The sequence below is a fragment of the Cibotium barometz genome, chromosome 55 (genome assembly GCF_041138505.1).
Source record: "Cibotium barometz isolate CiBa-2024 chromosome 55, ASM4113850v1, whole genome shotgun sequence".
Taxonomy (NCBI): Eukaryota; Viridiplantae; Streptophyta; class Polypodiopsida; order Cyatheales; family Cibotiaceae; genus Cibotium; species Cibotium barometz.
The window spans coordinates 27,796,482-27,818,506 of NC_141100.1; the positions used below are offsets into that span (position 1 = coordinate 27,796,482).

The 22,025-nt window shown below is 46.2% G+C and overlaps 2 protein-coding genes across 8 annotated transcripts in view; one reads left to right on the forward strand and one right to left on the reverse strand.

Moving 5' to 3' along the window:
• The window catches only part of LOC147607571 (ATP phosphoribosyltransferase 1, chloroplastic-like), a 64,074-nt gene that overhangs the window by 34,884 nt on the left and 7,165 nt on the right, over positions 1–22,025 (reverse strand). The window lies entirely within an intron of this gene.
• On the forward strand, positions 8,561–11,706 carry LOC147607572 (uncharacterized). Its single transcript, XM_086790647.1, has 4 exons — positions 8,561–10,197; positions 10,319–10,664; positions 10,771–10,932; positions 11,056–11,706. Exons 1-4 carry the CDS (start codon positions 8,684–8,686, stop codon positions 11,500–11,502), a joined length of 2,469 nt encoding a protein of 822 aa, XP_086646773.1. The 5' UTR covers positions 8,561–8,683; the 3' UTR covers positions 11,503–11,706.

Below are 22,025 nucleotides of genomic sequence, written 5' to 3' on the forward strand. Positions count from 1 at the left end.
ATACCACTGTGAACCATACATATCCACAAAAATCTCCATGTGACTAGTACACATATATCATAGAAGTCCCATAAACAGATGTACTGTCAGCCTCAGTACCTTCGGATGAGATAAAATCTGCACCAAGCGACCTCTAGATGTCATCTGAGCCTGTCTGTATCAAGGGAGTGGAGGTGCTACCCCCCTCTTGAGCATCAGGTAATGCTCCAGACCCATGCTCTGCTGAACCTGAATGAGCCACAATAAGAGTCGGCTCTAACTCAAAGGCATCGAGATAAAGCTGCAAAACCTGAGGTGAATCTGTTAAGTCACCTTCCTCCATCCACTTCGCATCCATCGGTGAATAGTTCTTGAACTTCACAAGATAGCGACGGAAAACTTTACCTCGTACCTTCCTTTCTTTATGTGCCAGTATCTGCTCTGGAATCAGAACCTCATCAAGTTCCTCAACTTCCGGCTGAGCCTCATCTGATACATCCTCAGGCACATCCCCACGGAAAGGTCTAAGAAGACTCACGTGAAAAGCATTGTGAATCCTCCAGTGATCTGGTAACTTCAATCGATAGGTTACCTCACCAATCTTTTCCAAAACCTGAAAAGGCCCATAATATCGCATGCTCCCGTTTGTGTCCGTGGAAGATCAAATACAAAATCCATGGCAATGCTTTCCCAAGGTCTATCCGGAATAGGTAAAGGCTGTAATAACCCTGGTGTCTTCTGACGGTCAAACTTTACCTTCTGACATACGATGCATTGCCTCACAAAGGCATCAACATCTCTTCTCAAGGTTGGCCAATAAAAGAAAGTCTCCACTGCTTTGACCGTGGCGTCAATACCTCTATGACCTGCATACGGTGGAGCATGACTTTCAATCATAACCTTGAGTCGCAATGGCCTGGTAACACACAGTCTGCCATGCATCAATAAAAACCCATCTCTGAGAGTGTAATGCTCATGCCGCTGACCCTCAGACATCTGATCATACAACCTTTCAAAATCCTCATCATGGGCATACTGCTCTTTCATTTCATCAAGCTCATGATGATAAGCAAGTGAAACAGCAGAAACCTGTGGCTTGCGTGACAAAGCATCTGCCACTACATTCTTTTTGCCTTCCACATGCACAATCTGGAAGTGAAACATTGACAAAAAGTTTGCCCAACGCATATGCTTCTCTGAAAGCTTAGTCTGCGTGAGGAAATATCGCAAGGTCTGATGATCTGTCTGTACAGTGAAATCAGCCCCAAGCAAGTAGTGTTTCCATGTAGAAAGAGCGTGAATTACAGCCAACATCTCTTTCTCATACACCTGCAAATGCTTCTCGGCATCTTGCAAAACTCTACTCTCATAGGCTATCACATGTCCCTCTTGCATGAGAACTGCACCAATGCTACTTCCACATGCATCACACTGGACAACAAAAGCCTTTCGGAGGTCCGGTAACACCAATACTGGGTCCGAAGTAAGCTTTTCTTTGAGCTTTTTGAATGCTGTAATTTCCCGATCAGCCCATCTAAACGGAGTTGCTTTCTTCGTCAAAGCATGAAGAGGCGAAGCAATTTCAGCAAAGTGCCGTATGTAACGCCTGTAATAGGAACACAATCCTAGAAAGCTGCGTACATCATGCACAGTCCTCAAAGCTGGCCAATTAAGTATTGCTTCCACCTTTGCTGGATCCATACGGACTCCATGACCAGACACTATATGCCCCAAGAAATGTATATCCTGCAAGAAAAACTCACTCTTCTTGCCATTAACCACCAATCTATGGTTTCTGAGTTCTGCAAACACAATGGCCAAATGCCTTCTATGCTCTTCCTCAGTTTGTGAATGCACAATCATATCATCAAAGAATGTGCCCACAAACTCTCTATGAGGCCTGAAAATCCTGTCCATCATTCTGTTAAATGTGGCAGGCGCATTCGTTAAACCAAAGGGCATAACCAAGAACTCATACAACCCAAACGTGGTTCGGAATGCTGTCTTATGCACATCCTCGGGTCTAATGCGTATCTGATGATACCCGCTTTTCAAGTCAATACGACTAAAAACTGTGGAGCCCTGTAAGCGGTCCAAGATGTCATCGATCCTCGGTATGGGGAATCGATTCTTGATGGTATTCTTATTCAGCGCCCTGTAATCTATACACATGCGCCAAGAACCATCCTTCTTCTGCACTAAGAGCACAGGTGAGCAAAAGGGTGATGAGCTAGGCTGAATCAATCCCTTATTCAATAGCTCCTGCACCTGACTCATAATCTCTTCTTGTTGGGCTGCACTAACACGATACGGCGGTCTATTCGGTGGAGTACTACCAGGAATCAGATCTATGGCATGATCTTCTGGCCTCTCAGGAGGTAATTCTCCTGGCAATGACTCGAAAAAACAGTCTTGAAACTCACTTAAGAAATCAGCCCTGTCCTTATCTAACATTGACAAATTAGACTTAGACTCATCATCCTGTGCATCCTTTACATAAATCAAGTACGCAGAAAGATGCTTTTTCATTACTGATGAAATCGCCGAAGCGGATACAATAGGAACAGATTCCCCTTTGAGTTTTACATCCAATACATGCTCTTTCCCTCTATGAGTCAGAGTAATTTTCCTATTGTAAGTATCCACCACCGCATGTACCCTGTGGCACCATGGCATCCCCAACAAAACATCACAGCCATCCAAAGGCATGATGAAGAACTCCTCGCTGTCCACATAACCCTGCAAATGAAGCCGAAGCTTCCCAATAATAGGAGTAACGGGTTCTGCATACCCTGGACAAGCCATATTTGCCTCATGTAACGGCCCCATCTCCTCTGCGCGAATCCCCAATCGGCTAGCCAAATCTGGTGAAATGAAGTTGGCTCTAGCACCTCCACTCCCTTGATACAGACAGGCTCAGATGACATCTAGAGGTCGCTTGGTGCAGATCTTATCTCACCCGAAGGTACTGAGGCTGACAGTACATCTGTTTATGGGACTTCTATGATATATGTGTACTAGTCACATGGAGATTTTTGTGGATATGTATGGTTCACAGTGGTATACAACTTGGACTACTACTATGCCATTGGTTTGCAGTGAATGTTGATACATGTATATGGCTCAGAGAGATTGGGACGCTGATCTTGCCATATTGTATATTTCACTTTGAATATTTTGATGCATCACCAGAATGCAATCGAGGACGCTTGCCATCTTTCAAGAGGGGGGTATGTCATGGCCCTGTGAAAATGGAGCAGGACAAGTGTGGGCATGGTGGTTGCAGGGTCAGAATATTTTATGATTCACATGGGGGGTGCCCGGACAGTGTTTAAAGATGTGTGGACAACCCTAGGTGTGAAGGGGGGAACATTAAAACATTAACTTTTAATGTTTATAAAAGTTGCCCCTAGGCCTTAGTGGCCCTAGGGAACTTATTAAGTTGGGGCCCTAGGGATTAACTTGGGAAGGAGGTTTTCTCTCTCTACACTCTCTCTCCTCTCTTTTTGGGGAGTCGTGTAGCAAAAGTGGAGCCTTCCTTCATGCGCTTGAGTTCCATCGTGGGAAAGCTGAAGAGGAGGTGAAGGCGGCTGTTTTGCTGCAGACTGTTGCTGTTTTTCTGAAGAAACCAGCCGTACAGCACTGTACGGCCAGTGCTGGACTCTCTCTCTCTCTCTCTTTCTCCTCTACTGCTGGCGGCGCACAGGACAACTACTGTTGGGCTGCGCAGAAGGCCTGTGCAGGCTGCACAGTTGGTTTTTCAGCAGGTACACCTGGTACGGCTGCCGTACAGTGTACGGGCAGCCTGGTACAGAAGGTACAAGTGCTGCAGGTGGTGTTGACAGGTGGCTGGACAGACCTGAATACACAGATTCAGGCAGGTACAAGAGTGGACAGCCAGCTGTTTGTGCAAGTACAACGCCTGGCACGTATCCCGAGGCGGTACAGACGGGTACAGTGCTGATTTTCAGATCTGTATTTTCAAGGACAGCATAGGAGTGAGCATCAGGAGGAGGATACAGGCAAGTGCAAACACACGTGTGAAGCAGGGTTGTGGATTCAAGTGCCTGCAAGCACAGATTGGTGTTGTTGCTTCCTCCAGAGTTGTTTCACGAGCTGAACTTGGTAAGCCTTGACTCTGTTCATCCATCTCTCTTTCTATTGCTTGATGTCTGCTACAGGTATGTGTTATCTGGCTCCTTGTGAGAGGAGGAGTATAGCAGATTGACAAGGGATTAAGACAGGGATTGAACAGCACATGTATATGTTGAGCTGAGAAGATGTATCATGCTTATGAGTTATGCCAGATGTATGCCCATGGCTGGCCTGCTTTGTGAACTTGGCTGATCAGAGGGAGGCACAGTGTGTTGCTTGAGGACACAGATCTGTGTGCATAGATCCTCTGTGCTGAGAAGGATTTGTGGGCAGTCAGATTGGACTACAGGTGTAAACTCTTGGCTGGTTTTTGTTTTGTACTCAGCCATACATATTATTTTAATGGAATAAAGAAATACCGCAAGGGGCGCCAAGCTTTGGGGCCAACAGGTGTCGTTGTGTATTCAGATTTGGGCATTCTAGTCCCAATCTGTGTTTTGTTTATCATCTAGACTACAAGTGGACGGGTGATTGCTCCTACCTTGAAACCGGCCTCTGATAGAAAACCAAAGTGCGGTAGGAGCAATCACCCGTCCACTTGTAGTCTAGATGATAAACAAAACACAGATTGGGACTAGAATGCCCAAATCTGAATACACAACGACACCTGTTGGCCCCAAAGCTTGGCGCCCCTTACGGTATTTCTTTATTCCATTAAAATAATATGTATGGCTGAGTACAAAACAAAAACCAGCCAAGAGTTGACACCTGTAGTCCAATCTGACTGCCCACAAATCCTTCTCAGCACAGAGGATCTATGCACACAGATCTGTGTCCTCAAGCAACACACTGTGCCTCCCTCTGATCAGCCAAGTTCACAAAGCAGGCCAGCCATGGGCATACATCTGGCATAACTCATAAGCATGATACATCTTCTCAGCTCAACATATACATGTGCTGTTCAATCCCTGTCTTAATCCCTTGTCAATCTGCTATACTCCTCCTCTCACAAGGAGCCAGATAACACATACCTGTAGCAGACATCAAGCAATAGAAAGAGAGATGGATGAACAAAGTCAAGGCTTACCAAGTTCAGCTCGTGAAACAACTCTGGAGGAAGCAACAGCACCAATCTGTGCCTGCAGGCACTTGAACCCACAATCCTGCTTCACACGTGTGCTTGCACTTGCCTGTATCTTCCTCCTGATGCTCACTCCTATGCTGTCCTTGAAAGTACAGATCTGAAAATCAGCACTGTACTTGATTGTACCGCCTCGGGATGCGTGCCAGGCGTTGTACTTGCAAAAACAGCCTGCTGTCCACTTCTGTACCAGCTTGAATCAGAGTACACAGGCCTGTCCAGCACCTGTCTACACCACCTGCAGCACTTGTACCTTCTGTACCAGGCTGCCCGTACACTGTACGGCAGCCGTACCAGGTGTACCTGCTGAAAAACCAACTGTGCAGCCTGCACAGGCCTTCTGCGCAGCCCAACAGTAGCTGTCCTGTGCGCCGCCAGCAGTAGAGGAGAAAGAGAGAGAGAGAGAGAGAGAGAGTCCAGCACTGGCCGTACAGTGCTGTACGGCTGGTTTCTTCAGAAAAACAGCAACAGTCTGCAGCAAAACAGCCGCCTTCACCTCCTCTTCAGCTTTCCCACGATGGAACTCAAGCGCATGAAGGAAGGCTCCACTTTTGCTACACGACTCCCCAAAAAGAGAGGAGAGAGAGTGTAGAGAGAGAAAACCTCCTTCCCAAGTTAATCCCTAGGGCCCCAACTTAATAAGTTCCCTAGGGCCACTAAGGCCTAGGGGCAACTTTTATAAACATTAAAAGTTAATGTTTTAATGTTCCCCCCTTCACACCTAGGGTTGTCCACACATCTTTAAACACTGTCCGGGCACCCCCCATGTGAATCATAAAATATTCTGACCCTGCAACCACCATGCCCACACTTGTCCTGCTCCATTTTCACAGGGCCATGACATACGTGAAAAGCATTGTGAATCCTCCAATGATCTGGTAACTTCAAACGATAGGTTACCTCACCAATCTTTTCCAAAGCCTGAAAAGGCCCACAATACCTCTTAGCACAGAGGATCCACGTACACAGATCTGTGTCTCAAAGCAACACACTGTGCCTCCCTCTGATCAGCCAAGACCACTAAGCAGGGCAGCCATGAGCATACATCTGGCATAACTCAAGCACATGATTCAACATCTCAGCTCATGAATACATGTACTGTTCCCGGCAACGGAACCTTGAAACCGGCCTCTAATAGAAACCAGAGTGCGGTAGACTGGCCGTCACCCGTCCACTTGTAGTCTAGATATGAAAACAGAAAAGATTGGGGCTAGAGTGCCCAAATCTGAAAACAAAGCGACACCTGATGGCCCCAAAACTTGGCGCCCCTTGCGGTATTTTTTTATTCAATTCCAAAAGTATGAAAGGCTGAGTACAACCAAAATCAGCCAAGAGATTACACCTGTATGTCCAATCTGACGGCCCACAATACCTCTTAGCACAGAGGATCCACGTACACAGATCTATGTCTCAAAGCAACACACTCTGCCTCCCTCTGATCAGCCAAGACCACTAAGCAGGGCAACCATGAGCATACAGCTGGCATAACTCAAGCACATGATTCAACATCTCAGCTCATACATACATGTACTGTTCAACCTCTGTCTCCACCCTTGTCAATCTGCCATACCCCTCCTCTCACAAGGAGCCAAATAGCTCAAATCTGCAAACAGACATAAAGCAGTAGAAAGAGAGATAGATGAACAGATGCGGAGCTCACTAAATTAAGCCCGTAATTCTGCACTGGAGGAAGCAACGGTACCACTCTGTACTTGCAGGCACTTGTTTCCACAACCCTGCTTCACACGTGTGCATGTACTTGTCTATACCCTCCTCCTTGCATCCAACTCTATGCTGTACTTGACTGTACAGATCTGAAAAACAGCACTGTACCAGTCTGTACTTGATTGTACTTGTCCGTACAAGACTGTACGGACTGTACCTGCTGTAACCAGAAGTACCCGCCTGCTGTCTGGATACTGGTCGCCTGCGCCGCCTGCAAAACAGATGATGCCCAGCACCTGTCCAGCACCTGTTCTGGCCGTACAGTGTACCTGCAGAAGTACAAAACTGTACTTGCAGTCGTACAACCTGTACTACCTGGATTCTGCAGCTGCACCTGCCTGTTGCAGCCTGTATCTGTTCCACAGCCCAACGCCGCCTCTGCCTACAGCAGTACCTGCTGTCATACAGAACTGTACGGCTGCTGTACGGCCTGCTCCAGCACACAGAAATCAGCAGCAGAATCCCCTAATCAGCAGTCGACTTCCTTTCCTCAGCTTTTCCACGCTTCCCCACAACTCCTTTTGCTCCACGTTTTCCAAAAGCTAGAGAGAGAGAGAGAGAGGAGAGAGAAGCACACACTCCAAAAGTGGAGTTGCCCCCTCTCCATAATAATCCTAGGACCCCCCACTTTAATTATTATTAAAGTTCCCTAGGGGCCACTAAGGCCTAGGGGCAACTTTAATAAAACATTATATCCACACATCATTAACTCTGTTCGGGCACCCCCCATGTGAATCATTCAATATTTTGACTCAACAACCACCATGCCCACACTTGTGCTGTTCCATTTTCACAGGGCCATGACAATATCCTTAAGATATCTCGAGATATATCTCCATATAGCTTGCCTGTAAGCTTGATAATATAATCCACAATATCCATATGGAAAGAGTGCTAAACATGTGCACATAAAGCCAACTACATACTTCCAAGATAAATTTTGTGAATTCATAAATCCTTAGATCAACAAGCTGTCTACTGCAAGGTTGGATCAAAACGTACGTACGGATGCATTCCGTACCGTACATCCGTACAGTACGGGGATCCGTACGTACGGATCGATCCGTACGTGTGTTTTTTTTTTTTTTTGGGTGGGGTTTTCGTTGATCGCTTGCGATAGGTTTTTTTTTTTGGGGTTTCGCATTCTTTTGGGTTTCGCCGATCCGTACTGCCGCCAGCCGACGATAGCACCTGGACTCGTCGCTTCGTACAGTCGCCAGCGCTCGCACACCTTCCGGTACAGTCTCTCTCTCTCTCTCTCTCTCTCTCTCTCTCTCCCCGTCCGAGTCTCCACTCTCCAGGCCTTCCGCTTGCTTCACCTTCCGGTACAGTCTCTCTCTCTCTCCCCAGGCCTTCCCACTTGCTTCTGTGTTCTTCTGCTCTCGCCCCCCTTTGTTGCCACCGCCCTCCCGAGTCCCTTTGCTCAGCCATGTTCTGTGGTGCTGTATCTTCCGTGTTCTTCTGCGAATCTGCTCTCGGCCCCCTGTGCTGTATCTTCCGTGTTCTTCTGCGAATCTGCTGTCGGCGGCCTTTGCCCACCCACCCTAGCTCAGGCCCCCAAGGCAGCAACATAACTCTCTCTCTCTCTCTCTCTCTCTCAGAACCTTAGGCCACCATCTGTGGACCATGCACTTAGCTCTCAATCTCTCTCTCCCTCTCCCTCTCACTCTCACTCTCACTCTTACCTGAGCTGCCCACTAAATATTATGCATTGCACGATTGCTGAATCCTGATTGAAATTGTATGGCATTGTGCATTGAATTTGTCAGAGCAATCATGCCAAAGCGAGAGAACCCATACTGGAAGGAGCACACAAACGTCATTCGCATTGTGACTACTCCAGGGCAGGCAGGTAGTGGCACTCGACAATGGCAGTGCAAGTACTGCAATTTCACCCTCACGAGTACAATTACTCGTGTCATCAAGCACCTCACAGGCATTGGCACCACCAACAATTGTGCAGGGTGCAAGAGAGTGCCACAAGCATTGAGAGATCAGTTGATTGCTGAAAATTTCCCTGCAATGGGGGCAGCTGGAAGAGGAAGAGGCACACAAGAGACACAGGATGCACTTCATGATGCTCTTCTTGGGGACTTGGCTGGTCCATCCACGCAGGTTGATGAATCTCAGCCTGCCTCTTCTGAGCAGGCATCGTGTGCGAGAAAGAGGCCTTCTGTCATGCAAGATGAGAATGAGGGTGATACATATACGGAAAGGCAAACCACCTTGCCTTCTCGTGTGCATGCACAGTCTTGGGTCAAAGAAAGGCAAAAGGTGGCTGAGATGGAGATTGCTCGCACTCTCATAGAGTGCAATATCTCCTTCAATGTTTTGAGGACTGACCAATGGAAGAGGATGGTCAGAGCTATAGCCCAGGTTGGACACACGGAGTCATGGTCAGGGCTTGAGTACAAAAAGATGCGCACCACGATGCTTGATGAGCAAAAGGCCTTGATAGACAAGGCATTGGTTCCAGTGAAAGCAGGTTGGCAACAATTTGGTTGCACTATCATTTCAGATGGCTGGAGTGACACACGGCGACGACACATCATCAATATTCTTGTCTCTTCATGTCTTGGTACGTATTTCTTACGCGCTGTGGATGCTGGGAAGGCAGGCGAACGCATCACTGCTGAGAGTATCTATCAGCACATTCGCCAGGCAATTGTTGAAGTTGGTCCAGAGAATGTGGTGCAGGTTGTAACAGACAATGCTGCTAATTGCAAGGCAATGGGAGACATGGTGGAGGCGGAGTTTCCTCGCATTGTGTGGACTCCCTGTGCAGCCCATTGCCTTGATTTGCTTATGGAGGACATAGGCAAGCTGAGTTGGGTGCAACCCACAGTTTCTGATGCCACGAAGATCACTACATTCTTCAGAAAGAAGCAGCAGGCATTGGCTATCTTTAGGAGCCACAGCAACCTAGATATGGTGCGGCCATCCAAGACAAGATTTGCCTATATGTATTTGGTGCTACACAGGCTTTTCAAATTGAGAGATCCACTATTACAGACAGTTGTGGATCCAAAGTGGAGAGATATGTATCATTCACAGACAGAGTCCACCAAATACATACAGAGACGGATACTGGATGAGACCCTCTGGACGGATGTGCAAACTCTCTTGGTGGCTTTGCAGCCAGTATTTGTACTTCTGCGAGTCACAGACATGGAGGGCTCCACTTTGGGCTTAGTGTACCACCTCTTCATGCAGATGAAGAGTCATATTGCAGCCTGTACGTCCCTGACACAGAATTGGTAAGTAAAATCTTGATTCTTGATGGCCGATTACAGAATCTTGAATCTTGATTCTTGATTCTTGAGTCTTGAGTCTTGACTTACTAATTGCTCTACTTCTCTGTTTATTTTACTCTTGCAGCCGAGATGATATATTGGCTATTGTGGATTATCGATGGGGGTATATGAGTCGCCCCATTCATGGGATGGCTGCATTCCTCCATCCTTTCTACAAGACGCCACTTCTCTTTCATGATAGGGAGCTGCTCACCTTACGAGATAGATACATTAATAGTATGTATGATGTGGAGCAGCAATTGGAGATTGATGCGGAGCTCTGCAGTTGGGTCAACAACTTGGGACCCTCATTTGCCAGAGTTGTTGCTCTTAGACCAGAGGCCACCAAGCTTCCTCTTACTTGGTGGCAAAACTATGGAAGACAGGGTCTTCCACAGCTTACAGATATAGCTCTGCGAGTGCTATCTCAGGTATGTATATCATGTATGTACTATGGACTATGAACTAGTCTTGTGAAGCTTATTGGGAATTGCTGAGCTCACATGAATGAAGCACTTTTTTTGAATTGGAGTGCAGGATTGTTCAGCAGGTGCTTGTGAGCGCAACTGGAGCGCTTACTCGCTCATACATACAAAGATACGCAATCGTTTGAGCACCTCTCAACTAGAGAGACTGGTCTATTGTAGGGCCAACATGAAGCTCGTACGAGCTTATCATGCTTTGGGCACCCCAAAACAGGTGAGTTTATCCTATTCATTCGCTTGTGGGGATTGGCCTCCCATTTACATAGCTTTTATACTATAGTATACAAAAAGTTGAGTCGTTGATACTCCGCATTCTCTTTGGTTTTACGTTGAATAGGTGGATCCAACACGTGTCAAGCTGGTCCCAGATCCTACCACCATTGATGAGGCAGAGCAACGGTTGAGAGATGAGCAGGCCGAGATTCTTTGCCTCCTGCATAGAGAGCTGGAGAGTGTAGACAGGCGGGTGACGAGATCGAGAGCCCGAGCTTATAAAATTCAGCTACATGAGGGACCTGCAGATGCAGAGAGTTCTGGCTGGAGAGGCGCCCGGAGAGGGAAGCTGCCTATTCAGACTCCTCGAGCACGTGCGAATGAGGCCGTTCGCCTCATTCACACTACCCAGCAGGATGATGCAGAGACAGGGACAGGGACATCTGAGGCAGCCCACCCACCTGTGCCCATGATGACAGGGCCTGAGTATGATGACGAGGGCAATGTCATCACGGAGGGTTATATGCTTGATTCTCCAGGGTCATCATCCTCATCGGATGATGAGTTTTGATTTGGATTACCTTAGTTTTGATTTGGTGTTGTATGGACATGGCACATTTTGTCATTATTCATAGACTCATTTTCAAATTTCATCATTTCTTGATGTGAATTGTGAGTTGTCACGACTCACTTGTGACAATGTGACTTGTCTTAAGTAATAAGTATTAAGTATTAAGTACGATTAACTTATTAAGTATGATTGACGACTTTGTGATTCTAATTTCTCACTTTTGAATTAGTAGGTTTTTGACCTTGTTGTGTCTCTATTTCAAAAGTTTTATATGTCAATGTGGACATGGACTGAAATTTAATGTAAGTGGCTGAAATTTTTGACATTTTATGTATTTTTACCAATAGTACGTATTTTTACGTACCTTAAAATTTTTTTCCGTACCAAACAACGTACAGTACGTACGGATCCGTACAGTACATAACGTTTGGAACCACCTTGGTCTACTGCTCATGCTCTTGCTTCATAAGCTATGAAGCGGCTGGCCATGCTTAACAGCAATGATGGTAAGTGTGGTCCCCACTTGAGATCTTTTCTCTTCCTTATTGATAGAAGGAAGCCTCCGCTTCCAAGAAAGCCTATGCTCTGATACCAATGTAACTCGCGACAGGTGTGTGCCCGGGAGACTAGGGCCTTTGACACACTTGTTGATACCATCAATGCATATTAAAACATTTAAACATGGCCATAGCCTTAACACATATCCATCATCACTTTGCATAAAACACAAAAGTTGGACAAAACATCCACAAATGCTAAAAATGGCGACCGCATAGAGGCCGGAATGCCCCCCCCCCCCCCCCCCCCCCCCCCCCCCCCCCCCCCCGCGGAGTATTTTATTACCCAAGGAGAATAATATCATGTACAAGCTTTGTGGGCCTTACTCTCCCCACGGGAGATGCCGGATTATCCATATACAAATGCCATAACATAGCCCAACACGAGGCTACCAAGCCAGAACACAGGCTGTAGAAATGCCAAGCCAACAATATAATCCATATACCTCCATGTCGGTACTGATTCTTTCCCAAAAACCATGGGTCTTCATGCAATAGAGCTGGTACAGCAAGTACAACTCTCCATTCAACCGGTACAACAAGTACAATGGTTGGTACAACAAGTACAATGACTGGTATAACAAGTATAACAAGTACAAGGACTGGTACAACCAATACAGTGGCTGGTACAATAGGTACAACAAGTACAAGGACTGGTACAACCAATACAATGGCTAGTACAACAGGTACAACCAATACAATGGCTGGTACAACAAGTACAATGGCTAGAAATCATAATAAATGATTAAATACCCTTGCCTTCAGTATTTCTTCGCGATGGAAGCCTCCAAAACAGTCCCCAATAGCCGGTATTCTTCATGGGCAACCTTCAAGAGAGAGAGAAAGAGAGTAGCCATCATTAGGGCAGCCTGTAACGGTGGTAGAGGCTAGTGTGCAGCAAGAGAGTCTCTATTAATGAAGAGAGAGGGCTCCAATTTATAGATTTGGGGCTCCCATGAGTGAAAATGAAAAGAGAGGGCTATGATGACAAGTGGAGAGCCACACAATAGCTAGAGTGACAAGTGTGAGGCCACTTGTCTCACTTTGATCCACTTTCTTGCCACATGTCCCAATCTAAGAGATGGGTTCTCCCATAATCTTTACCTCTAAAAATATCCCAACTAGTAGACATTCTGTCATAGGGACTTTGCCAACTCTTGGAATCTGCTCAATTCTAGATGTAATGACGCGAACAGAATCTCCATCGGAGTCGGACCAAAAATAGCATCGCTCCTAAATTTTAGGAGTGTGGTCCTTTGTATTCCAGGATAATCCCCCATTCCCAAAGCTTGTACTTTCCAAATATTTAGACATCCTGGAGTCCACCAGACCCCTTTGATACTGGGAAATGTCCAGGCTGGTGACACTGCTCGCATGGTAGAAGCATACAAAATTTACTAATTTTGTCAACTATCGTACACTAAGTATCCCGAGATCCAGTAAATGCGAGAAGGGGTCCAACAAAATCCATTGTGAAACGGACCCTCGGGAACTTGCAATGACTGAAGCAACCCTGCCTGTTTGGTGTGAGGTACTTTCACTTTTTGACATATGGAACACTGCGAAACATAGTTGTAAACATCCATGCGTATCTTCGGCCAATAGAACGATCTTTCTAACTTCTCCAAGGTATTATTGATCTTGCAATGACCACCAAGTAGTGAATCATGGGCATCATGGAGAAGTGCCAGTCGTTTCTCCCTGAGAACACACAGTCGACCCTTGTAAAAGAGCCAACCGTCTTGAATGGTGTAATGACCTGGTTCGAAATAAAGGGCCATACTGTAAGGAGTTCCAAATTCTAGACAATCTATATACTGTCTAAATCTTTTCCATGTATCTCCGACACAGTGGACTCCTGTACTGTCTGAATACTACCTTTGCACCTCAAAGTGTCTGCAACGGGGTTGTTCTTACCCGGTACATACTCAAAACAACTGACTCCACCAATGTTGTCTATCGCTCCACTGGGCACTTGGCATAGTTTGTAACCACTTCAAGGCCTAGTGGTATGTCTTCACAGTAAATTCCCTTCCATAAAGACAAGGTTTCCACTGCTTCAAGGCTGTGATAACCCCTAGCAACTCTTTGTCGTATACAGAATAATTTTTTTATGCATCATTCAACTTTATACTGTAATATGCCACTGGTCTGCCTTCTTGTTGCAAAACTACTCCTATGGCGAGATTATTGACATTGGTGGTTACCTCAAAAGTGTCATCCCATGATGCGAGTTTAAGAACTGGTGCTTCGGAAGCTGCCTTTTGCAAAGCAAAGAAAGCCTCTAAAGCCTTACCTGTGTGACTGAAACTTTGTCTTCTAGTCTTCACTCCCTTGAGCAAATCTGTCAATGGTGCTACTGCAAGGTTAGAAAACTGATCCATATGCGAGCTATATACTTGGCACAAGCCCACGAAGGAGCGTATCTCTTGGGCTGTCTTTGGAACATCCCAATCGAGGATTGCCTTTATCTCAAGGCGAATGCCATTGTAACCGATCACATAGCCCAGATACTGGTACTGGACTTCTTGAACTCCAAATATGCTCTTCTTTGCATTAATGTAGAGTTCATTGTCTCGCAAAAGCTGCAAGACCTTTTGCACATCTTTCACGTAAACCTTCGACAATTGTGAAGGTATCTTGCCTCCAATCAAGAATGGGCGCATACTGGCGGAACCACTGAATTCCAAGGATCGTGTCGCACCCGAGAAGGGGCGAGACAATGAAGTCCCTCTGAAACTGGGTCTTTTGAACTGTGAAAGCAAATTGTTGAGCTTTCTGGGAAATATGGCCAAGAGTGAACCCATCCACATCCAAATGATACAACACAAGGGCACATGTCATCTTGGTTGCCAACTGAAACAGAAGGGCAACTGAACACGGAAAATCTAATCAATCATGAAATCTGAAAATAACAGCCCATAGCACTCCCACATCAGCCCGGGACAACTCAACATCATCGTCTTCTTCCTATCTGGCTCATAGAACAAGTCGACCAGCCCTCAAAGGCTGTTTTCAGCGGTCAACCAACCCGCAATAGCCTCAGAAAAACTCAACCAGCAGTTGTACACAAGCCTGCAAGCCCCCAGTCGGAAAGAAAACTGTCCAGATGCCCACGACCAGCTCTTCCTCCCTGTTTGTATCCTCTGTCCAGCCTCTCTGTTCAAGTTGGAAATCAGCCGGCCAACAGTGGAGAACATGCAGAAGGGGTCGGCCAGCACTTCCCATGCACCTATTAGATTTTTGTCGCGGTAGAAGGCTGTAAACAGCCTGTAGAAGCAGTCAACCAGCTCCCATGCACCTGGAAAAGTAGGCGCCTCACATAAAACTGGAGTCTTACTCAAGATTAGAGCTCCTCCGCCAGTTTTAGCTCCCACATGTGCTTTTTAGGTCCAGACAGGGGGCGCCTCATTTGAAGAAGGCCCAAATAATGTCCAGTGCCCCGCTTTCGGCTGCCACGTGTATTAAATAAGTCTTGCTCAATGTGTACTCACTTATAAGTTGTCCGGCCACTTATAAGTGAGTGTGAACCTGCATCAATAATTATTAGCATGTGAACTCATAAAGCTGTAAATTGAGTTTTTGGGAATACTTACCACCTGCAAAACACATGTAGACCACCTGTCAATCCCAAGCAGGTGTGCACATACACGTCCACCACAGGGTGCCAGGCATCCCCGGCCCCATGAACAACACAGGCAAAAATCTCAGGCATTGTCCAGGCAAACAAGACAAGTCATCCAAAGATAAAATGAAAGTCATGCACACACATGAGTGCAACTAGATTGGAAGAAACACCCATCTGCTCAGTTGTATCCGATAAAATGTCCAGGACTCATGATCCTTCCGGAGCCTTCCCATAACATAAATACAAAAGATCTCTAGGATAGCTAGTCCCAGGGAATTACATCATGTCAGGCTCCATGAGCCATACATGTACTGTCATGTCAAGCTACACCAGCCATACATGTACTGTCATGTCAGGCTCCATATGCCACACAGACACACCATGTCAGGCTCCACATGCCACATGAACAGTAGGAAAATAGAAGCTGTAAGGAATTTTGTGACACCAACTGCGGAGAGGTGGAACATCTGAACTGCCCATGTCGAAGAGGACAAAAAACTGTTGCTCCGTTGTGCCACAAGCTCTGATAAGACCTTTCTGACGCTCCTCAGCTCCGCCCTCCTGCTTATCATCGAATACCACTGCGGGTACCGCATTCAAAGCAGGCAAAAGTTGAACAGCATTCGTGGTTGAGAGCGGGGGTGGAGGTGTGGCGGTAGCCACTTTAGAGGTTGGTTGTTTGCTCTTTTCTGCCTGCCATTTGGTACAATCCTTCCTAGCATGTCCTATGTGATGGCAGAAAAAACAACAGTTCTCTTTGAAGTACCATTCCTTCTCATCTGACTGCAGGAATCCTCCAGTAAGCTCCGCCTTGATCTTTTCTTCAGGGGTCTTTTTAGGTCCATCTTGACGTTCCTTCCCAGAGCTATTCTGGCCTTTCTTCTTTTGATCCTTATTGTTGTTAGGAGCTCCCTTACCTGACTGCTGGTTAGACGCCTGGGTCTACTGGTTGGTCTGCATTTGCTGCTGAGGTTTGGGGGTGACTGGAGCCGTCTTGGGCCTGCCTCCATTGAGCATCATCCCATGATTCTATGCAAGAGTCAAAGCCCTGTCATATGTCCAAGGTTCAAAATTTTGAACGAGGAACCAAATGTTTAGATCCAATCCCCAAATGAACTGCTTGAGCTTCTCCTCCTCGGATTTCCCCAACTGTTGAGCTGATGTGATCACCTTGTTGGAGTAGGTGAGCACGGAAAAACCGTTCTAGGTGAGTTTGTAGAACTCATCGTCAAGATTTGTCATGTACTGTGGAGATAGAAACCTGGTCTTCAAATCCGACACACAAGTGTCCCAATCATAGTCCGGTAAGCCCGTGTAGGAATCTGTGTGCAAACGGGACCAATGTTGCCACGAAGTAACTACATCACCCGTGAGGTGTGGAGCCGCCTGATGGACTTTGTCTTGGGTTTCCGTGATTTTTAAAAGAGGAAAGTGGGCAACAAACTGGTGAATAAACTGAGTCACAACCAAATGGTCGCACTTGCCATCGTACTTGGTGAAGTTCGGTAAGGCACGAATAACTGTTGTCGAGGCTATGGTTGGGGTTGTGGAGAATTGAGAAGGGTGGAAAGAAGTTACCAGAGTCCAGAGTGTCTGTTGGAACTTGTCCCTCAAATCTTCTCGCGCCTCTCCTACAACCACCAAATAGTGTTTTTACATCTGGCCATACCTGTGTACCGTTGTCCGTACAAACAATGCTCGTACAGCCCTAATATTCCTATAACTCAGTTTTTCCACCCCTGAAAACCCTAAAGCAACTTGCTTTTAGCTTTTCCTCGCGTGAAAGTACCCGGAACACCCTGTGCTACTCCGAAATGCCCGACCAACCCTAGGAGTCGTTGACCAGCTAACAGGGAACCCTATGTGCAGCCAACCAGCCTTCTTGCAAGCACCAAGCTCTTGATAAGCACAAATCAGTCCCGATAGTAAGTTGAGAGCTGCTTTTACCGTTCTTTGCTTTGTTTCAAAACAAGTGATATTTTTTAATAATTTGCTTTTCTTCCAATGGACACACCTAGCAAAAGAATGTCCATAAGAATAATAGTTGTCCACTATACAAAATCACTTTAATATCTTGGTCTGATCACTTTATAATAGCTGTGGGCGCCTGCAAACACAAGTTTAGCGTTGAACATGTACATCTAATGCTTAAGCAACAAATAAACTTACCGGCTGCAAAACCAACCAGGAAAACTTGTTACTTTAGGGTTAGAGAGGAGCACCTAAGGTGGTTGATGCTTAAGAACCATGTTGTGCATAGAGAGAGAGAGAGAGAGAGAGAGAGAGAGAGAGAGACAATACTCAAGAGAAATGTGTCGCACAACTCAATAATTCTGTTGATTGATGAATAAAGGCTTACAATGCTTTTATAGGCTTTAAAGCCTTATCTTTGACACATGAGATTGACTCGGGCAATGACACATGGCTAGGCCTATGACATTACTACTTATCACATTCACACATAAAACGGCTATAAGAGGTGGTTCACACACACTTACTCACTTATTCACAAAAGTGAGTATTCACACACATACAAGGATTGTTCACAACAAAAACAAGCGAGTACACACACGTGAAGGCTCCAAAACCCAGCAAACCCCCCTTCGAAGCGAAGGTGGAGATGTCCCAAGATAGACCCAATGATTTGATGTCGTGCATGACATGGACATGCTAATCTCCTTGCTAATCTCTCAAAGGCAGCAGAAAATACAGATGAATTAGGGCACTACCCAAGCTCAAGTGTATGCAAAAGAACCCCGGCAATACAAGAGGGTTGTCGGCCAATAGCTACTGTAGCTGGCCGACATAGATTTTGAACAGCAGGTCAGGTGAGGAGGTTGCTGGCCGACAACAGGTCGGCCAAGTCTTTTGCATATGGAGAGACTAAAAAAAGGCTAAGCCAAGATCTAGATGGGCATTCAGCCCTACAGCGATTGGATCATTAGACTAGGGTTTTTGGAATCCAAGATCACCTTTTATGGGGCAGCCTAGGGCTTGCCAAGATTGTACCTTTTTTGTACATTATGAATGTACTGAAAACTCAGCTCTCTCTCTCTCTCTTCTCTCCATCTTCTATTTGCGTTTTTGCATCAAGATGTTCCTGAAAGGTGTTTAGGGTTGAGAGAAGACACCGAGCTTCCGCACATGTGACATTGGTATCAGAGCTTCAGGTTCAGCAATGCTTAACACTGATGGTAAACAGTGGTGTCCCAGATGAAGGTGCACAATCCAAGGAGAGTAACACAAGACATGGAAGAAGTTCCCAAGAGGTTGGTTGGTGGTATTCCACAAGACCCAAGGAGAACGGCAGCCCTATGAGTCACATGCCACTTGGGGCAAACTGGGAAAGGCTTTCAGGAAAACGGAATGATGATCATCCAAGGGGTAGTGTGAGAGTGCCAGACTCAATACTCAAGATAAGAAGACCAAAGAAAGTGTTCAGGGACAGGGCAAGAAGACAAGGGGACAAAGTGGAACAGATGCACAGATCTTCATTAGATTTGGAGTGGAATTGGAAAATAGGGTAAGGGTTTCAATGAAAAGGTTGCCAAGAAGGGAAGGATGACAAGTTGGGGAGTCCATGTGTAGACAAAGGGGATGATGACGATCCTCCAAGGTCAGAAGTTGGAATCCCGTCATCAAGTTTAGCAGAAGGGGATGTCATGTGCATGACATGGACATGCTAATCTCTGAAAGGTAGCAAAAAATACATATGAATTAGGGCACTCACCAAGCTCAAGTGTATGCAGAAGAACCTCGGCAATACAAGAGGGTTGTCAGCCTGTAGCTACTATAGTTGGCCAACACAAATTTTGGATGGCAGGTCAAGTGAGGTTGTTGCTGGCCGACAGCACAGGTATTTTCAAATGAAGAGCCTATAAAAAGGCTAAGCCAAGATCTAGATGGGCATTCAGTCCTATAGGGATTGGATCATTAGACTAGGGCTTTTGGAGTCCAAGACCACCTTGTATGGGGTAGCATAGGGCTTGCCAAGATTGTACCCTTTTTGTACATTATGAATATACTGAAAACTCAGCTCTCTCTCTCTCTTCTCTCCATCTTCTCTTTGCGTTTTTGCATCAAGATGTTCCTGAAAGATGTTTAGGGCTAAAAGAAGACAGAGCTTCCGCGAATGTGACATTTGGGCTCAACACTGCATTCCAATGCTCTATCTAACTCTATCTAAGACATGTTCCCTACTACAAACTCTAAGGCTAGTAAGCATAGTTCATAGGCCAATGAGCTTGGCACAAAAGACTCAAAGGCTCACCAAGCATGGCTCTCAGAGGCTTAACAAGCATGGACACGTAGAGACTTAAGAAGTCTAGGAAACAGGTGCCAAACGAGCTTGACCACTCATGACTTTCACTTACATCAGTCTCTCAAGAACAACCCCCCTTTGATCTAAACAGGGGTAGAGAATGAAGGATTTACAATTATTACACACACGATGGAGAACAAATAGATGAAGAAACACATCTAAATAGATACAATCAAGTTTCGGGAGACAACCCGATCAGAGAACCCTTATTGACACTTAGGGAGAAAGGGCTTAGAAGGCCCAATCATAATCTTCCTCATTGAAAGGGAGATTAACCATCACTATAAGAGCTTTTTCTTCAGTTTGCAAAAGTTTCTCGTGCCTCTTTGGAAAATTCTTCGTCTTCTTCTGCAACAAGATTGAAGGGGTCCGTGGATTGCTCCTTGGCCATCTTCTTGAACACTTGTTCTTGTTAGCAGTCATCTCTTGTCTGTACATTACACACTAGGGCCTCTGTTGTGGGTGTGCCCGCCCACTACGTGTTTCTCCATTTTTCCCTTATTTTTCCATGTATTTTGCCCATTTTTATGGGTAGTGGAGGGCTGTTTGCACTGCCCGACTCTATCTGTGGTGGCCGACTGATGTATGTGTCCTAGCCGACTGCTGTTGTGCAGAGGCCGACTAGTTATTTGCCAGTCGTGGACACACTGGCAACCTGTCAGCTGATTTAGAGCTGGCCGACTGGTGTTGTAGGGTGGTATAAATACCACCCTTGCCCCCACCTCCCACATTGTACCGGATCTATTGTATATAGAGCAAAGTTCATACAGCTTCTCACTCTCTCTCTTCTACGTTTGTTCTTCCACACCTAGTCCTGCGTTTTCAGGCTGGTGGTTCTCTTGCTTTTGCTCATCTTCATCGTGGAGTCTTGTTGCGTGTACTCTTAGTTGTTTGTCTCATATCCGTTGCGTATTCCGACATGGTATCGGAGCCCTAGGTGGCTTGAAGGTTGGAGACTTTGGAGAGCTTGCGGGATTGTTTCTTGAAGACCTTGGAGCTTGCGAGAGATTTGAAGAGCTTGCGGGGTTGCTAGTTTTTTTGGTGTTGATTGGAGATCTCTTGGGCTGTTCGGGACTTGGAGATTGGGTAGAAGCGGCCATCACCGTCGGACAGCCACCTTGCATATTAGTTGCAACCTCTTCTTCATTTTTTTTCCCACCCACCCTCCCTTCACAAGACCGAAGTAACCCCAACCGAGATGGCAGACTTGCTTGAGATGGCTGAGAAGCACGTGAAGATCCCTACTCTCCCCACATTCCCAGTGGATCAACAATTGGACGGGACCAACTATGGCATCTGGAAGGTTATGATGGAGTCTGTATTGGAATCTTATGACTTGGCTGATTTCATTATTGTTGGTGTTCCACGACCAGAGTTGGAGGACAGGGAGCTGTTACCCTCTACTCGGAAAGAATAGGAGGCTCAGGCACAGTTGTGGGATCGTGTCAATGCCCGTGTGCGTTCTTTCATCTTTCTTAATTGCACACCACAGGTGATTAATCATATCAAACATATGACGATGGCCAAAGGGATTTGGCAACATTTGGCTTCTCTGTATAAATGGGTATCACCCATGAAGCGGATCTCCTTGGAAGTGCATATGCGGGTGATGGATCCTACAAAGTCTTCGACGATGCGGAAGCACATCAACAAGTTGCAGGCTCTTCAGCAGGAGGTTCTTCAAGCTGGGAAGGAGATATCTTCAGAGGACATGGCCATCACTTTGTTGTCTCATCTGACCTCTCAGCTTTCCACTCCTCTTTGATCACCACTGGCAGGCTCAACACCATCACATGGGAGGAGCTTGTGCCTACGGTCTTGGACCAGGAAGAGCATTTTACAAACCCTCCTCCATAGTGCGGAGGTTCTGAGGCCTTGACTGGCCAGCGGTCGAAATGCCACAGTAAGAGCAAAGGGAAGTCTTCACAGGAGAAGTCTTCCGAGCAAGAGCCCAACGTGGATCGTGATGCCTTGAAGGCAAAGAGGACCTGTAACAATTGTGGTGAGAAGGACCACT

Coding starts and splice junctions, on each gene's coding strand:
- LOC147607572 (XM_086790647.1), top strand. CDS start 8,684: ATGGCATTGTGCATTGAATTTGTCAGAGCAATCATGCCAAAGCGAGAG. Junction 10,198..10,318: donor ACGTCCCTGACACAGAATTG/GTAAGTAAAATC, acceptor TTACTCTTGCAG/CCGAGATGATATATTGGCTA. Junction 10,665..10,770: donor CTCTGCGAGTGCTATCTCAG/GTATGTATATCA, acceptor ATTGGAGTGCAG/GATTGTTCAGCAGGTGCTTG.